Source organism: Aquarana catesbeiana, linkage group LG06, assembly GCF_042186555.1.
Source record: "Aquarana catesbeiana isolate 2022-GZ linkage group LG06, ASM4218655v1, whole genome shotgun sequence".
NCBI classification, from domain to species: domain Eukaryota; kingdom Metazoa; phylum Chordata; class Amphibia; order Anura; family Ranidae; genus Aquarana; species Aquarana catesbeiana.
In genome coordinates this window covers 190,882,687-190,901,169 of record NC_133329.1, presented here as the reverse complement: position 1 = coordinate 190,901,169, position 18,483 = coordinate 190,882,687, and the positions used below count along the sequence as shown (strand labels likewise).

General features: G+C 44.1%; 1 protein-coding gene across 4 annotated transcripts in view; it reads right to left on the bottom strand.

The window, feature by feature from the left end:
* Positions 1-18,483, bottom strand: part of GSPT1 (G1 to S phase transition 1) — a 455,031-nt gene that overhangs the window by 63,642 nt on the left and 372,906 nt on the right. For all 4 annotated transcript variants that reach the window (XM_073591175.1, XM_073591172.1, XM_073591173.1 and 1 more), the window contains 2 exons: positions 9,827-9,920; positions 8,265-8,345 (listed from right to left, as the gene is read on the bottom strand). In XM_073591175.1, coding sequence (XP_073447276.1) covers positions 8,265-8,345; positions 9,827-9,920 — 175 coding nt within the window. The remainder of the gene's footprint in view (positions 1-8,264; positions 8,346-9,826; positions 9,921-18,483) is intronic.

The following is an 18,483-nucleotide window of genomic DNA, read 5'->3' as shown; positions in this document are numbered from 1 at the left end:
TCTTACGGCGACTTAAAAGTAGAGGGGTCACAAGCGTGAGATATATTGAGGTTGCCAAGTGAATTGGTAAGATGTCTCTTTAGGTACCAATCTGTAAAACGGAATGGTTGCATTATATCTTGCATTGTTTGTTGAGTGAATGTGGTTTCCATATATCTTCTCCATCTCTTGAAAAAGCGTGAAGTAGAATGAAAGTTCAATGTTATGGTGTCTAATCTCTCCAAGTAAAAGAGTGAAGTCATGGCTTTTTTAACCGCCGGCAGATTAGGTGGTGTTGATGTGATCCAGTGAGACATAATAGTCCTGCGGGCAACTAAGAGACATAGATGAGCCCATTGTGGAATATTCCGTAGGTCCATCGCTGAGGAGGATGATGGTGGTATACTGAACAAGCATAAGAGACAGTCTTTCAGTATCCGCGTTTTATTGATTTTGTTGATGTAGGCTATCACAGCGTTGCAATAGTTAGTGACAGTCGTGCAGTCCCAAAGTCGGTGGAGCAGTGTGGGGCAAGGCATGGAACACCAGGGACATTGCGCTTGAGTTGGTTCTGCTTTGTTAAAGCGGAACGGAAAGTAGGCCCTGTGAATGATTTTAAATTGCGTCTCACGCCATGTTTCTGGTGCCGTAAGTTTGCGGATATGCCTGTATCCCTCAAGGATTTTTCCTGCAGATCGTTGTCACCCATTATGTGAGACCATTTTTGGAGTGGTTTGAGGCAGTATTTCCGTGTTTAGTATTGGATGAGGTAGGAGTAGATATTGGAGATAGAATAATCATTGCTTTGAAGTACAGTGTCGATGAAGGACATTTGAAAGGGATCGGACTCAGGCCCATAGCAAGACCTTAAATAATCGGTGAGTTGGTGATAAAAAAAGATGTGTGTTGGCGGTAGTGAGAATTCCTGCATCAAGGTTTGAAAAGGTTTAAATTCACCTGGTTTGTCGTGGTAGATGGATGTTATGCTCGTAAGGCCCCAGAGTTTCCATTGACTAAAAGCTTTGTGCAGAGTGGATGGGAGGAACATAGGGTTTCCTTGGATCTTTAGGTGGCGGGAGATGGTAGAGGGCAGTCCGAGTAATTTTCTGACCTCTCTCCAGGTGATGACTGTATCTCTGAAAAGTACACTTGTCTTGAGGTGGGGAGGCAAAGTATTAGGAGTAGAATGAAGGTTGGCTGAAAGGTCGTATGGGGAAGCCATAGCACCTTCAAGTGCAGAGTTGGAATATTTAGACCTTCCAGTCAACCAATCTAGGCCCTGTCTAAATAAACAAGCTAGGTTATAGAAACGTATATTGGGTAGTCCTGCCCCAACCTCGCTCTTCGGGAGACATAATTTTTGTAGCGCAATGTGTGGTTTCTTGCGAGACCATATAAAAACAGTTAGCGCTCTCTGGATTTTTTTGTACATCAGAGTGCCTCAATAAGAGAGGTATGGTCTGCATTGGATAAAGCGGGTGTGCAAATGACACCATTTTAAAAAGGTGGCATCTCCCAAAAAGCGAGAGAGGGAGGGCCCCCCAAGCTTCCAACTCCTTCACAATTTTGGTTAAGGGGGGATAGTTGAGTAAATATAAAGATGGCTCACGACCTATACGAATACCCAAGTATGCGATATGTTGAGTTGCCAGGGCGAGTGGAGATAAATGTCTCCATTTAATAGATAGGCGTGGGTGTAGTGCCAAAACTTCACTTTTGTCAAAATTTATGTGGAAGCCAGAGCAAAGTCAGAAGGCCGCAAAGAGTTGTTTGAGTCTGTCAAAGTCTGATATGGGATCGGTAGAGAATAAGACTGACGTCCGCGAACAAAGAGGAGCGGAGAATTTGGTTACCTAAAGTGATGCCACTATCCCCATTAGACAAATTGAGTACTCTAGATAAGGGTTCAATCGCAATGTTGAATAGCAACGGGGACAAGGGGCATCCCTGTCTCGTTCCCATTGCTAAGGTGGATTGTGTCGGATACAAAGTCAGGGGTGACCAGACGCGCCGTTAGGGAGGCATACATTTGTAATAAGAATCGCATAATTTGACCAGAAAAGCCAAATTGTTCCATTACTCTGAAAAGCCAGGAAAAACTAATGTTATCAAAGGCTTTTTCAGCGTCAAGAGACATAATAGCGACGTATTGGTCAGGGTGGGTTTTAGCGTATTCTAAAGCCATTAAAACCTTGCGAGTGTTCAGGGTAGCTGAACGTCCGGAAACAAAGCCGGATTGGGCTGGGTGTAGTAAAGATGGAAGTAGGAGAATGGGATCCTGTACATGCATCAGATCATGACCACTACGGGACTTAAAACATTCCAAAGGCTAAAAGATGAATTCTCACTTCCCAATCACCTCCTTTTCAGGTATTTACAACTCAGCCAAGCTATACAAACTCAGTTTGCTGGCTCCAACTCATCCCTGACAGTCCCCTCTATAGTTGACACAATCACAGATGCTGAGCCAGCTAAACTAATCTCAACCCTCTACTCTGCCATCCGGCTTCCAAATACCATAGCCTTGGCCTATACGGCTAAGACTTGATGGGAGGCGGACGTTGGAATAATTGAGGATGAGGATTGGGATGCAATCTTGGAAGATGTGAAAAACGTCTCCCCCAAGCTGTCGGACCGCCTCACGCAGCTGTATATTATACACAGGACATATCTGACTCCCCAGCGGATAGCGCGTTTCAAACCCACGTATAATCCAGGATGCCGTCTATGTGACCACACCCCAGGCTCCTTCTATCGCCTTATATGGTCCTGCCCAGTTAACCAAGCATACTGGATACAAGTAATACGCTTCCTGCACGATCAGATGGGCTCTCCCGCTACCCTAGACCCAAAGATGTGTCTGCTCGGTCTGCTGCCAGACAAACCCCTTTGTACCTTTCTACACGAAACGCTATTCTTGGGTGATAGCGTACTTGGATGCAGGCCCTACCCCCCCACAACTCAGTGCTGGAAAAAAGAAATTAATGACACTCTCCCATATAAGAAGCTGATTTATGCACATAGAGGATGTCCGCTTAAGTATGAGCAGGTTTGGAACAGATGGTTGGAGGATGGTGAAACATGTACTTGAAATGTTGATGTGTTCATCTCCCACTTCCCTCCCCCTCTCTTCCATTTTTCTTTATTGTATACTGGCTCTATGTCTGGTGGATATTCCACCCTATACCACACGGATAACTTTGTGTACTCATGAATGTATTACCGTTTTGGCCATGTTGGCTTACATTATGTTATGTACCATGCATTTTTTCTTTTCAATAAAGTTGCTTTTTCCAATTAAAAAAAAAAAAAGATGGAAGTAGGAGAGCTAAGCATGATGCAACTATTTTAGACAGGATTTTTACATCCAACGTTAATTAATGAAATTGGACGGTATGATCCTGGTAATAGGGGATCTTTGCCTTTCTTGGAAATCAGTTTGATGTGTGCCTGCGTCCCTGTGGGAAGATAGGGGCCCCCATCCCACATGGCTGCGTATACATGTTACAGGGTGTCAGGGATAAAGTCGCTTGTTAATTTGAAAAATTCCGCCATGTAACCGTCCGGGCCTGGGGCTTTGGCAGATGCCATGGATTTAATCGTAAGCCGGATGTCGTCCGTGGTGATAGGAGCATTGAGTGCCGCCAATTGTGTATTTTGAAGTTTGGGCAGACGTATCTTGGCTAGCAGGGCTTCTGCCGTAGGTTGGTCAGTTGGGTCAGCTCTATATAAATTTGTGTAGTACTCTGCAAGTAATTTGCTAGTTTCAGCAGGCGAGGTAACCAGGGAGCCAGCCGCATTTCTCAGGGTAGAGATATGAGTAGGACGTCTTGGTCCTGAACATAATTTAGCCAGTAACTTGCCCACCTTGTTACCAAACTTGTGGAAATGAAGAGTAGAGTATGATGTTTGGCCGCTTCATGTTGTTCTGCCCAAAGATCAAAAGTACATTTAGCCTGCCGCCACTCTTGTATGTTATCAGAGGTACGGTTTAGTGTTAGCCGCTCATGAGCCAAGTGTAAAGCTTCGCTGGCCTGCCTATATAGTTGTCTGGCCCGTTAGTTAAATTGGGCGGTATATGAGATGATTTTCCCCTGTAGGAAAGCTTTGCTGGCTTCCCAAAAGAGGTTTGGGTCAGAAATGTGAGCTCCGTTTATGGAAATGTATTCTTCCCATGCTTCATATAGTACGTGTCGGAAGTCTTCACTATCCGCCAGGTACGAAGGGAAGCGCCATGTGGGGGAGGGAGATGAAGGTTTAGCCTGAGTTATGTGTACAGCAATAGGGCTGTTGGTCTGAAATTCTGGCGTCATTTATATCTGGAGCACTTATTAAAGCTGGGGAGGCAAAAAGTAATCTATGCGAGAAAAAGTGCTATGTGGGGGCGAAAAAAAAGGTACATTCTCGATCCGTAGGGTGCATTAAATGCCAAATGCCTACAAACTGCATGGAAGCAATGGATTGTGCTAGGAGAGTAGAGCCTGGAGTAGGGGGGTATAGGTACGTGGGTCACACGTGCGATCTGCCAGTGTGGACATAACAGAGTTAAAGTCTCCACCCACTAAGTGTAGCGTCTCAGGAGCAGTGAGTACCCACTGCACCATATCTTGAAAAAAGGAAGCGTCAGGCGAGTTAGGAGCATAAATGTTGATAGCAACTGTTTTGTTGCCCAAGGTCATGTGTAGGGTCATTTTGCGGCCTGTCGAATCAGCCCTGACAGTATGTCGTAGGTTTTTGTGCAAAAATATAGCAAATCCCGCCTTACGGCCTGCCGCCGGTGAGCCATATACAGAGCCCACCCACAGTTTCCGAAGGTGTGTTAAATCGTCTGCGGACAGGTGTGTCTCCTGAAGCAGAGCCACATCTGCCCGGAGACGCCGCAAGTGTCTAAGGATTGACATGCGTTTATTTGGAGAGCGAAGCCCTTTAACATTCCACAAAACAAACTTTAGGTGACTCCTATCGGTTGAAGATGACATGTCTGGAAATAAACAATGTATTGGGTTAGAGGTTTGCAACGGAGCCCCTCTGTGGGTACAGTATCAACCATCCTGGAGTCACCAAAGTGTTGTAGGTCTCCTGAGAGCGTAGGTACAAAACGGGTAAACATGAAATTTTAAATCTTCTAAACAATAAAGAAAGAACAGTAATAAAGCAGATTTTCGGTTAAATAAAAACAAAATACACATGATGGACTCCACTTTTTTCCACATGAGGTTAAATTACCTATCATATCCCTCGCCGGTCGCTAGCTCCTCACGTAGGGGCAAGGTGTGGGCTATGGGGAGTGGAGGGAGGAAAGGAAGGGAACGATGGGAGGGGGGGAAGGAGGGAGATGGGTAGTGGGTAACAGGGAAGGGTAGTCTGAGGGGAGAAGTTCAGGGAAAGAGCATATCACATCTGGACAATGGGGTAGGCTCTGATGAGTGAGGGCTCAGTTCATGGGCCTAATCTTCAGAGGGGCATTGGCTGCAACTATTACATGAGCCTCTAGAGTGACCCTCTAAACAAACAGCATGCGGCCTTATCGGTAACTGGAATAGCAAACTAAGAAGCAAATAAACGTTGAGCAACAGGCCGACACAAGTACTGCGTCAGAAAGTTCAGTCATGAAGAAGTAAAATAAAAATAAAAGTAAAAAAGAGAGAAATAAGGGGGGGTAATATTACCCGTCTGTGCAAGCACGACTGGTGAAGGTGAGTCTCAGAAGTCCTTCAGCGATTCTCAGAGCGGTCCCTCCTGGTGGGTAAAGCGGCTGTGTTTATATAGAGGTTTGGTCGGCCTGCGTTGATGTTTAGGCGGTGCGGTTGGAGAAGATATTAATGTCAATGGTGAGCCCTCTGCAGAGTTGCTGTGTTCCATCTCGGTGCCCCGGGCATTTATGTAGTTTTCTGCCTCATCAGGTGTAGTTAAAGTGAGGTGTTCTTCATGCGTTTGGATGCGGAGGATAGCTGGGTAAGCTAAGGAGAACAGGATTTGGTTGCTGTGTAGAGTTGAGCAGATCGGCGAAAACGCTTTACGTTGTTTCATCACCTTCATGGAATAATCCGCAAAGAGCAGCAATTTTGCGCCATCCAGTTAAGGAGCGCGAGCGGCGAAATTTTTGCATTATGGCATTCTTGTCAGCATAGTTGAGGTATTTGACTATGATGTGACGAGGTTTGGCACGGGTTTCTGAGTATTGAACCGGTGTGCACGTTCAATAGTGCAGGGTATGTGGAGGCCCAGTTGCTCGGGGATGGTTTTTGCGCAGATATCCGTAAGCTAGGTAGCGGATACCGATTCTGCCAATCCAATTATGCACAAATTATTCCTTCTCGAACGATTTTCCAAATCGTCGAGTTTATTCCTTATGTCCCTGTTTGTGGCAGTAATGCGCACGATCGAGGCAGAGGAAGCTGTGAATTCATCTTCCAAGGATGATATCCTCTCCTCCACATGAGTGATTCTCTGTGCCTGCGCTTGTAGTTCTATGTGGAGCTGTTCCAGTCCTCTGTGAACTGCTGCATCCACAGTGGCCGTTAGTGTGGGGCCCAACAGTGTTACCACTGCTTGTGCGATGCCAGCAGGGGAGGCAGGATCCGTACCTGCCAGTTCTGGAGCTGAGGGAGGCTGTGGCTGCGTCTGCAGCAGCTCTGGCAGGCCTGGAGCGGCCGCCATCTTGGCTGTGTCTGCCGCTGTCTCTCCCGCGGGGGTATCGTGGAGGATACTGCCCGGGCATACGATCGCTCCACAAAGCGATCCATGTGTGCCCACAATGTAGCAGGGATAGAGGGGGGTCTCCCCAGAGCAGTGGCCGGGTTTAATAGCCGATCATGTGAGGAACGCTGCGGGAGCTGGAGATATCTACCTCCTCATGTGGCGCCGGAACCAGAAGTCAAAACTGTTATTCTAACGGAGGAGGACATTTGAGCCACAAGAATAACCTGGTAGATAGAGGCTATTCCCTCTATTTCAAAAGCTTAAAGAAAATCCGGTGAAGCTCCTGTTTACCTGGGTAGTCCTTGTACCCATGTGATACTACATTTAAAAAAAATTATTTAGTGTCAAGGGTTTCATGGGAAGATTATATGCTCTAGATCCCTCATCTCAGGTATAACTATGCAAAAGCTAGTCATTTTAAGTATGCCATGCTTGTTGTAGACGCTGCTTGAGATTTGGTTCTGAGATTTCCAAACAATCAAATGTAAGAGGGAAATGATCAGTTTGAACAATTTTAGCTACAAGCAAACAGAAGGGATTAAACAGGTATACAATTCTGGATAATTTGTATAACCTACTAGGATAATTTGTTCAGCCTGTCCCAGTAAAAGTGTGACTTTATTTAAACTGAGGGCAGGTACTTTTGAAAGGATTTTAATATGTGCAGAGAAATGTCTCTAAATCCCCAGATTACAGTTATTGTATTTTAAATGTTGACATAACTGCTGTAACCTGTGGAGTCTGATGAATTTTGACGGCAATTTGGCAAGCAAGCAGTCTCCACATGTTCTGCAATTCAACTGCCATAAGATCAGTGCCAGGAGATTTGGTGGGTAAGAATGATCCAGTGAATTCTGGCAAATTAGTCTGATTAAGAGAGAAGGCAGAGAGAAAATGTTAAATAATTTAGAGCTACCCTGTTACTGAAAAATACACTGAATGTAATTTTTTACCTGGTCTGGCATTCTGCTGCAGAATTACATCTCCCTTAGGCCCCTTTCACACGATCGGACCGTTCAGGTCCGCCTGTCAGTTTTGACGGCGGACCTGAACGGGTGCTCCATGTTAGCCTATGGAGCGATGGATGTCAGCGGAGACATGTCCGCTGACATCCGACCCCGTCCGATCCGCTAAAAGCAGACGGATGGCCCTACGTCCAGATCCGTCGCTGGCGGATCGGATGAGATCTGACGAAAACGGACATGCTGTCCGTTTTCATCCGATCCCTCCATAGGCAGCAGTGGCGCCTGACAAGCCCCTCCCTGCTCAGTGAGCAGAGAGGGACCTGTCATCCGCCGGCTCAGCGGAGATCAACGGACTGATCTCCCGCTGAGCCGGCGGACCGAGGCAGGGCTCCGTGGAAACGGAGTCCGCCTCGTGTGAATGAGGCCATAGACTCTTAACCAACAAATGTGCCGGATACCCACGTTTTCCCTTGCATTTGTGATTAGATGACCCATATGTTAATACAGGGCTCAGTAGTATGTGTAGGGGTCAGTGGGAGGAACACTACAAATCTTAAGCTGGCAAAGGGCAACAAAACATTTACTGGTTATAATTGTGAATATAAAAAGCGACAATACCTTGTTTGGCATCATGACTAGCTGCTGTCCTTTGCATATTGATCCAGATTCTAATTTTCCTAGAACTACTGTGCCCATATCCTAAAGAAGCAATACAAGAAAAAAAAATGACAAATTGTAATTAAAATGACAAGAAATGGCCTTTATTGAAACAACGACATACGTCTTAAGAACCTCATGGTTAAGATAACACTATTATTGGGTGCTTATATTTACAGTAGTGATGACTTTTGGAACAGTTACACACTGGATATAAAACGACACTGAATAAATATGGCTTCCAAACCATGATCAGCTCTGCTGTCAAAGATCATCTACACTGAGAGGCTGCCAGACAAGCATGTATGATGAATCAGTACCATAATAATTACATGCAGCAGAAAAAAATGTCACAGTGTTGACTGCATACATAGTAAAGCATACAGAGCACTAAAATGTGGCTCAGTGTTTTTTAATTTGATTAAATAGTGCGGATGGACAAAACCCCCCGTGCATATTGTGTGCGACAGCTGTCAAAATACATGAACAGCGGCATCTGATTAGACAGGAGGGGAACGACATGGCCACCCATGAAACCTGCTTAGTGTATGGCCAGCTTTAGGCTCCAATATCTAAAAAAGAGTGACAGGTGTGAGAATCATGCAACAGAGGCACCTACCATTAATGTAAGTGCAACAGAAAGAGTGAGAAGGGGAACAGTGCAATTTCCAGTGCTGTCAGTAACAGCAGAAGCTTTTCTTACAGGTGGAGAGTGATCAATTTTATAGTAAGCTAAAACACCACTGTCTGCTCAGTAATCTGGAGGTAGAATAGCAACCAATGTGTTCAACGTGTATGTCAAGCCAAAATATTGATTCTCTAGTTTTGGATAGAGTAGGACTGATTAGGCTGGGTACACACAGATCGCAATTTGGCAGATTCGGCCGAAACTGGCCAGCTTCTAGATTGGCTTCTGTTATCCGGATCGCGAGGGTGGGGGACCCCTCGCTGTCAGACTACAACAGCATAACAGGGGAGGATCCCTGCATCAACATGGCTTGTGTGGATGCAGGAATCTAAGGCCCACTAGCTGAATGAAAAAAAATCAAAAAACAAAAAAAAACAAACAACAAACACACACAACACTGGGTATACAGCTTTAGCCTCCATTAGAAAGATTTACTCTCACTTCCTCTGCTTTTGACAACTGATTCACCATATAGGAAGTGAGCAACTCTGCAACAGAATACAGACAGAAAGGAATATCTGACATGCCTTACTCAAGGGAAAAACATTTGTTTGTGTTGCTATTACCCTAATTTCTGTCTGGTAAATGACATTTGCAGGAAAGTGAGGGTAAAATGTTTCTAACAGAGCCTTGGCTAGCAAACCCTGACAGGGGTTCTAACCCTTTTCTACTCTATCCAAAACTGAAAAAAATATACTTGTTGGTGCCCTGGAAAAAAACATGTTACTGACCTGGTTATGAGACACAAATGGCTAGATCACAAAAAATATTTCTTAGTGGTAATGCTAGCTATCACTTGGCTTAAAAACATTAGAAAAATAGTAAAACCGCTTACTTTGTATTTATCCACAATTGGAAGTCTGACAGGTCCATCCACTGATCTGTTGAAGTGTGGCAAGATATCGAGATATGGGATAAATGGTAACCCACTGAGAAAGAAAACATTTTTGAAATTTAAAATGGAACTTTGATAAACATCAAGTGCACCCCAATAAATCACTAATCCCACTGGGCTTTAAGGCGGGAGGTTGATGCAAATGCATGTGGTAGTGGGGAGGACAGAACACTATTTCCATATGAGAGGACGACTCCAAACCCCAACCTACTCCCTAGGTGTAAGCCCACTAGCCTTGGCCATCATACAGGTCCACTGATCCTGTGCTTTATTGCCATGGCAAGACTTGAGTCCCCTACTACCATCATGAAGGAACAATAGAAAATCCCCTGTGCTCAAATGTGGTGCTCAGACTGATGAGTTTCCACTCTTCCAATTTGAAACTAAATGGCGCCACTACGCTTTGCTGCCCTCTTAGGACTGAAGGTATCTCATTATGCACAGCACTAAAACACAAATAGAAGTTAAAGTAGCAAATCAAACTGGCTTGATGGAGATGTTTAAGAGTACTGCCCAAATTTACTTCATTTGGCCAGAAGACTCTGTAGGAGGAGGACCCCCCACCTTATGTAGCTGCCAGTTTGGTTTTAAGGCAGTGGTTCTCAACCTTTCTAGTGCCGTGGCCACTTGATAAAGTTTCCCAAGTTGTGGAGACCCCTAACAGTAAAATTATTTTCGTTGGTCCTTCATTGCTGTAATTTTGCAGCATATCTGAAAGGCAGGATGTATTTTTATTCTTACAAATTTAACATCTTAAAACGTAGTGATTAATCACAAAAACAATCTAATATATAGTTCTAAATAATTTATAATGAACATACAAGTTAAAAATGAATAAAATGTTTACAACTTGCGTTAATTTTTTATTCACTGCGTATTGAACTGTATTCACTGTATTGTATAATGTGAAAAAAAAGCGTAACAACTAACAATCTTAGACAGTTAATATAATAACAGTAAACAACATTGCTACAAAACTGTTGTGAAACCATGCATCAAAAAACTAAAGTGTCAGTGCGAACGCTGAGGTTGCTTCTTTCTCACCAGATCAGAAATTCTCAGGGCAGTCTTTGCAAGAGCACAACGAAGATCATGTTATGCAGCAAGTCTACTTCTGTATTTAGACTTGATAACCAACAAGCTTGAAAAGCCTGTTTCACAAGGATATGTTGTTGGAAATGACAGAAGGCACAACACAATCTCAGGCAGAACAGGATATGACTGCAAACACGTGATCCAGAATTTATTAACGGACATGGAAGAGAAATCATTTCTTTGCTGCATTGCTGGTAATGAGATCAATGAACTCCTCTTGTGCATTCTCAGGAACATCTTCCACTGTGAATGGACTTCTAGCAAGTGCAAATGGGGTGTCAGGAAAATTTGGAAAGTAGGATGAAATTTTGTCCGCAAGCATTTGCAAGTGTTTTTTGATAGAACTTATCGTTTTAATCACTTTGTCAAGTTCAATGTCATTTTCCTCAAAGTAGATAAGTTGGGCAACATGTAAATTCTATTTTCATCCAATTTTTGTTGCCAAGTTCAAAATTTCATTTGGTATAATCGGATCTTTTCAGACAAATCGAGGCATGTTGCATTAGGTCCTTGGAGATAAATTTAACTCGTTCAAGATTGCAAATATGTCAACCAAGTAAGCCAATTTCTGCAGTTGATTTTCATGGAAAAAAGTGCTTCAAACTGCGGTTTTGCTTTCCGATTAAAAAATGTTTTTAGTTCATTATGAAGATCAAAAACGCGTTTTAAAACTTTTCCTCTTGACAACCATCTCACTTCAGTGTGAAATAACAGAACATTAGTGGAAGCTTCCAATTCATTACAAAATTTCGAAAAGAGTCGACTGTTTAAAAGCACTCGCTCTTACAAAATTGACAGCACTTATGATGCTTTTCATTAGTTCTTGTAACAGCGTCTTTGTTGCTAACATTTGTCGATGAATCATACAGTGAGTGGCAATGGATTTTGGTGATTCATTCAATACCAAACGTTAAAATCCAGACTGACATCCTAGCATAGCTGGAGCACCATCTGTGCAAACACCACAAACACAAACCCTTTCCCAAGAGATCTCGTGTTTTTCCAGAAATGAACCAACTGTGTCAAATACATCACGTGCAGTAGTTTCAAGAGGTTTGCAAAAAAGAAACTCATCTTTAAAGTCGCCATCATAAAATATACCTCACGTAAACCAGTAAATTAGAAGTTTGCAAAATTTGTAGATTCATCAATCTGAATGCTAAATATTCCAAGTGGAGCAGATTTAATTTCCTGAATGAACTGATCAATAATATCAGCAGACATTTCATCTACTCTCCTGCTGACAGTGTCGTTAGATAAGGAAATTGCACTCAATTTCGTAACAAATTTGGCTCCAATCATAACTCGAACAATGTCTTTGATCGCTGGCAACAACAAATTCTCAGCAATGGTGTGAGGTTTCTTAGCCCTGGCGATTCTGAGAGCCACCAAACATGAAGCTTCAACGGCTGCTAGGTTTTGCTTGCCAGCCGATCCGATCAATCTCCAGGCCAATGAAATCTGGCCTGGACCTGGTGATCGGACCTGGCGAATGAGATCCTTCCCGTCTGGGTAAGTGTAAACACTGACAGGGGAAGTGATCTCTCTCCTCGCGTTGGTCTTTTCCGTTCCAGACCGAGAAGAGAGAACATCCCATAGTAAGTACACTGACACCAGTCCACGTAGGTACACTTGCCGCCACCCCCCCAGATAACCCCTTCACCCCCTGTCACTGTGTCACCCAGTGCAGCATTCAGATTTTTTTTTTGATCGCTGTACTGGTGTCATTACTGACAAAATTCAGCGTTAGGGTAATTAGTATTAGGCCCAGATAGGTCTAGGGACCCCCCTAACCCCCCAATAAAGGTTTTACCCCTTGATCACCCCTCGTCACCAGTGATCACTGTATAAGTCTCACGGGTGACACAGGTTAACCAGTTTATTTTTATAGCGTCAGGGCACCCGCCGTATTTTACCTAAATAAAGGTTTAACCTGCCGATCGCCCAGCGGGTGATCAAAGTTAGGTTTTAGCATCAGATAGGATCTGCGTCGCTCCAGGCAGCGTCAGATTAGTGCCAGTAGCTCTAACACCCACGCACGTACCATACACCTCCCTTAGTAGTATCGTGTCTGAACAGATCGATATCTGATCAGATCTATACTAGCGTCCCCAGCAGTTTAGGGTTCCCAAAAAGGGAGTGTTAGTGGGATCAGCCCAGATACCTGCTAGCACCTGCGTTTAGCCCCTCTGCCCAGCCCATCCAAGTGCAGCATCAATTTATCACTGTCACTTCCAAAAACACAAAACTCATATCTGCAGCGTTCGCAGAGTCAGGCCAGATCCCTACGAACGCCAACAGTTTTATTTTCCAGCTTTTGCAGCATTTGCAGCATTTGCTGACAGTCAGGTGCTTTTTTTCTTGTGAGTTTCACTAGTTGTACTAGTAAATTTAGAGACCAAAATGTCAAATCGAAGGTACACTAGTGAAGAGGCCTACATGTTTCTGAGCATGACAGATAATTAAGAGGAAGTCATTCATCTGTCAAATTCAGGCTCAGAAAACTAACCTGTAGACAGCAGCAGCACCCTGACAGATAGCTTTGACAACGGAGTTGTGGTCCTTGCCAAGGTCAGGCGTACCAGACCCAGTTCTTCTTCTGTCGTTGAGGGCTCTCGTATGGAGCAGAGCCAGTACTAGCGCCGCTCATCCTTCTGGTGAACTGGCAAGCACCAGGGCCTAGTACATCCTGGTCGTACATCCAGCACTGCAGTAACACTTGGTGACGTGGAGAGTCCCACAAGTGCAGTTCAAGCTGGCGAGGTGGCTAGCACAAGTAGTGTCCCGCTGCCACCAAGACAAAGACAGGCCCGTCAAGCTCATAGTGCCCTTCCTGCTGCATTCGCCAATCCTAATTGGGAATCCACCACTTCTGCAGCACCTGTTCTTCCCCCATCTACTGGCCAACCCGGAATTCAGGAGTTGATTTTATATCACTTGATTTTTATTCGCCGCTTTTCACCAAAGATCTCTATAAGATCTATTGTGGACCAAAGCAATTTGTATGCTGGTCAATTCATCGCCGCTAATCCCCCGCTGACCCTTGCCAGAGATTGGAAACCAATTACGGTTTCCGAATTTAAGACCTTCATGGGCCTATCCCTCCTCATGGGCATAACTAAAAAGACACGATACGAGCAGATCTTGCGGTTCATGCACTTCAGCGACAATGAACTCTGACGTCCTCGGGGTGACCCTGGATTTGATCGGCTCTACAAGATTCAGCCCCTCGTAGACCACTTCAACCAACAGTTTGCAGCCATGTTTACTCCCGATCAAGTTGTCTGTGTTGATGAGTCCCTGATTACGTTTTCTGGCCGCTTGTCTATCAAAACAGTATCTTCCCAGCAAGCGTACCAGATATGGGGTCAAGATGTACAAGCTCTGTGACAGGGCAACAGGCTATACATATAGATTTATGGTTTACGAGGGAAAAGATAGTCACGTATAGCTGGAGAACTGCCCAGACTACATAGGGAGCGCTGGAACTTGGTGTCACCCTTAGGGGTACCACCTGTACGTGGACAATAATTACAGGAGCGTGCCCCCGCCAGCGCTTGTAGAATCAAAACTTAGATGGGGGGAGAGAGCCTGCTTGAAGTTAAATAATTTGTTAGCAGTGAAGTGATTCACGGAATGTTTTCGCTCTGTCCTTGCTTCACGCAGGCACGACGGTCCAAATTCCTATGGCGACTGGTGTTGTGGAGAAACCCCTGTGTCCAGGAATAAAACCTTAATATGGGAGGGGTGGACCTCAATGACCAGTTGTTGGCGCCGTACCCAATTGCCCGTAAGGCCAGATGCTGGTACAAAAAAAGTGTCTGTATATTTATTTCAATTGGCTCTGCTGAACGCTTTTGTGCTATACAAAGCTTCAGGACGGACAGGATCCTTCCTTAAATTCCAGGAAGAGATCGTCACAGCCCTTCTGTTTCCAGACTGTGCTTTGGCCCACCTTCCAAGTGCAAATGCAGTGAGCCGGCTGCATGAGAGGCATTTTCCTTACATCCTACCTGGTACCCCTACCCAAAGAACACCCCAAAGAAGATGTCGTGTCTGCAGAAAACGTGGATTTAGGCGTGACACCCACTTTTATTGTCCCTCCTGTCCTGACCAACCTGGTCTCTGCATCAGTGACTGTTTCAAACGCTACCACACACTAGTTGAGCATTAGCATAGGGTAAAGCATCGCACAGTCCTAAGCACAAGTACACAGGGTCTCAAAAGATGTGATTCCCATCACATTTTGAGAGACCCTAATCTGCAACATTCAGTTTACAGTTTTAAGTTTTTATAAAAGTGAAAAATAAAATAAAAAAGCCAAAAATAGTGGTGGTTGTATTTTTCTTCTCTCTACTGTTCTATATCTATTGTTCTCTCTCTCTCTTTTATTTTTAACTATGCTTTATTGTATTTGCTTTGCAGGTATGGTTATGTTATACTGTAATGTTTGTTTTATTGTTAACCATCATTTGCTTAGCAGTTACGCCATTCAGCTGCAGCACGGGTTTATTTATTCTGACAGCAACAGCGTTTGCTCCCACGATACATAAAGCCGTGACTCCAGGGCTGTTGGAGGTGATTTCACCACCACAGTTAACAAAAAAAAAAATGGTGCATGTATGCCCATCATTAGAAGTGGGTGGATGAAGGGCGGTATTCTAATGGTGGGCATACCCACCGATCGATCGCTTTTTTCCTTCAGCCCACAGGCTGCATGAAAAAAAGAACATTACAATGTATGCCCAACAAGGACCAGCAACGTACTGGTATGTTGCTGGACTTTGAGTGGTTATACCAGAATGATGCCTGCAGGTTTAGGTATTATCTTGGTATCATTCTTTTCAGCCAGCGGTCGGCTTTCATGTAAAAGCAATCCTAGTGGCCAATTAGCCTCTAGACTGCTTTTATAAGCAGTGGGAGGGAACGTCCCCCCCCCCCCCAACCCGAGAATGCAGCCGGTGGTTCCGCCAGCTGACCATAGAGCTGATCAGAGACCAGAATGACTCTAATCATCTCTATGGCCCAAGAATCTGGAAGCTACGAGCATTTCATGACTTAGGTTTCGCCAGATATAAACAGCACCATTGGGAAATTGGCAAAGCATTTTATCACACCAATCTTGGTGTGGTCAGATGCTTTGAGGGCAGAGGAGAGATCTAGGGTCTAATAGACCCCAATCAAAAAAAAGAGTACCTGTCACTGCCTATTGCTATCATAGGGGATATTTACATTCCCTGAGATAGTAAAAATGATTAAAAAAAAAAAATGAAAGGAACAGTTTCAAAAATATAATATAAAAGCAAAATAAATTTAAAAAAAAAAAAGGAGAAAAAAAAAGCACCCGTCCTCCTGTGCAAAGGCAAACACAAGCATCGGTCTGGTGTCATATGTAAACAGCAATTGCACCATGCATGTGAAGCATCACCGCAAAGGTCAGATCGAGGGCAGTAATTTTAGCAGCAGACCTCCACTGTAAATCTAAAATGGTAACCTGTAAAGGCTTTCAACAATGTATGTAGTTTGTCGCCGCTGCGCGTTTGTGTGCAATTTTAAAGCATGTCGTGTTTGTTATGTACTCGGCATAAGATCATCTTTTTTATTTCATCAAACATTTGGGCAATATAGTGTGTTTTAGTGCATTACAATTTAAAAAAATGTGTTTTTTCCGAAAAAAATTGTGTTTGAAAAATTGCTGCGCAAATACTGTGTGAAAAAAAATTGCAACACCCACCATTTTAATCTGTAGGGCCTTTGTTTTAAAAAAATATATAATGTTTGGGGGTTCAAAGTAATTTTCTTGGAAAATAATACTTTTTCATGTAAACAAAAAAAGTGTCAGAAAGGGTTTTGTCTAAGTGGTTAGAAGAGTGGGTTGATGTGTGACAAAAGCTTCTAAATGTTGTGCATAAAATGCCAGGACAGTTCAACCCCCCCCCAAAATGACCCCTTTTTTGGAAAGTAGACACCCCAAGATATTTGCAGAGAGGCATGTTGAGTCCATGGAATATTTTATATTTTGCCACAAGTTTTGGGAAAATTACACATTGTTTTTGCACAAAGTTGTCACTAAATGATCTATTGGTCAAACAAGCCATGGGCATATGTGAAATTACACCCAAAAATACATTCTGCTGCTTCTCCTGAGTACGGGGATACCACATGTGCGAGACTTTTTTGGAGCCTAGCCATGTACAGGACCCCGAAAACAAATCACCGCCTTCATGCTTTCTAAGGGCGTAAAATGGTGATTTCACTTCCTCACTACCTATCACAGTTTCGGAGGCCCTGAAATGTCAAGATAGCACAGAACCCCAACAAATGACCCCATTTTGGAAAGAAGACACTTCAAGCTTTTTGCTGAGAGGCATGTTGTGTCCATGGAATATTTGATATTTTGCCACAAGTTTCGGAAAATTACAATTTTTTTTTTCCCCACAAAGTTGTCACTAAATGATATAATGTTCAAACATGGCATGGTTATATGTAGAATTACACCCCAAAATACATTCTGCTGCTTCTCCTGTGTACGGGGATACCACGTGGGAGACTTTTTGGGAGCCTAGCCACATACAGGACCCCAAAAACCAAGCACTGCCTTTCAGGCTTTCTAAAAGGTGCAAAATTGTGATTTTACTTCTCACTACCTATCACAATTACAGAGGCCCTGAAATGTCCAGATAGCACATAGACAGTGTTATCTTCCCTAGAGTTCCACCTGAAGGCATCGGCAGCAAGGTTGAGGACAGCAGGAAAACACTGCCTGGGAGTCTCCACGGAGGAAGCAGCCATGTGGTCTGGGGAGTTCAGTCAGAGGACTGAAGAGCATGCCTGATGGGACTGGAAGCAGTTTGGGATGGATGCAAGGTCAGTCAGGACGACTGTGGAGTGGGCAGGAGAAAGGGACAGCTGCAGACAGGAGGGCTGGCAGTGCTTGAAGAGGTGGTACTGGGCTGCCGGGCAGACGGCGGGCGGGGGGGTACAGTGGCGGTGTTTGATGGGCACAGTGAGGCTGCAATTGATGGGGGGTTTTTTTTCCCAGAATTTTTCAGTTTGCGCGCCCCCCCCCCAAAAAAATTTTTTAGCACCAGCTGCCACTGATTTATATATAAACATCCTGGTTGGTACATCAAAAGTGCTAGATATACAAAGTGTATAGCACCCAAACATGTATCTAGCACTGGCACGAAATAACCACTTTTGAGGAACCAACCGGGACATTTATATATAAATGATATGTGTTGTTCCATAAACATTTTTGTTTTTTGCAATCATGTCAGACTTATTTATTCACAATCTATGTATTGATTGCGCCGGTGACAGCACAAAAATTCCAATGAGGAATCCGATCAGCGGAAGTTACATTTTTGGGTGGATCTCCGCTTTAAGATGAGATTTGTTCTCTTTAGAAGAAACTTCCTGAGGACTTCCGGTATTAGTCCAATAGGAGGGAAGGCATAGCAAAGGCTGAAAGTCCAGGGATTCGCTAGCGCGACGATCCC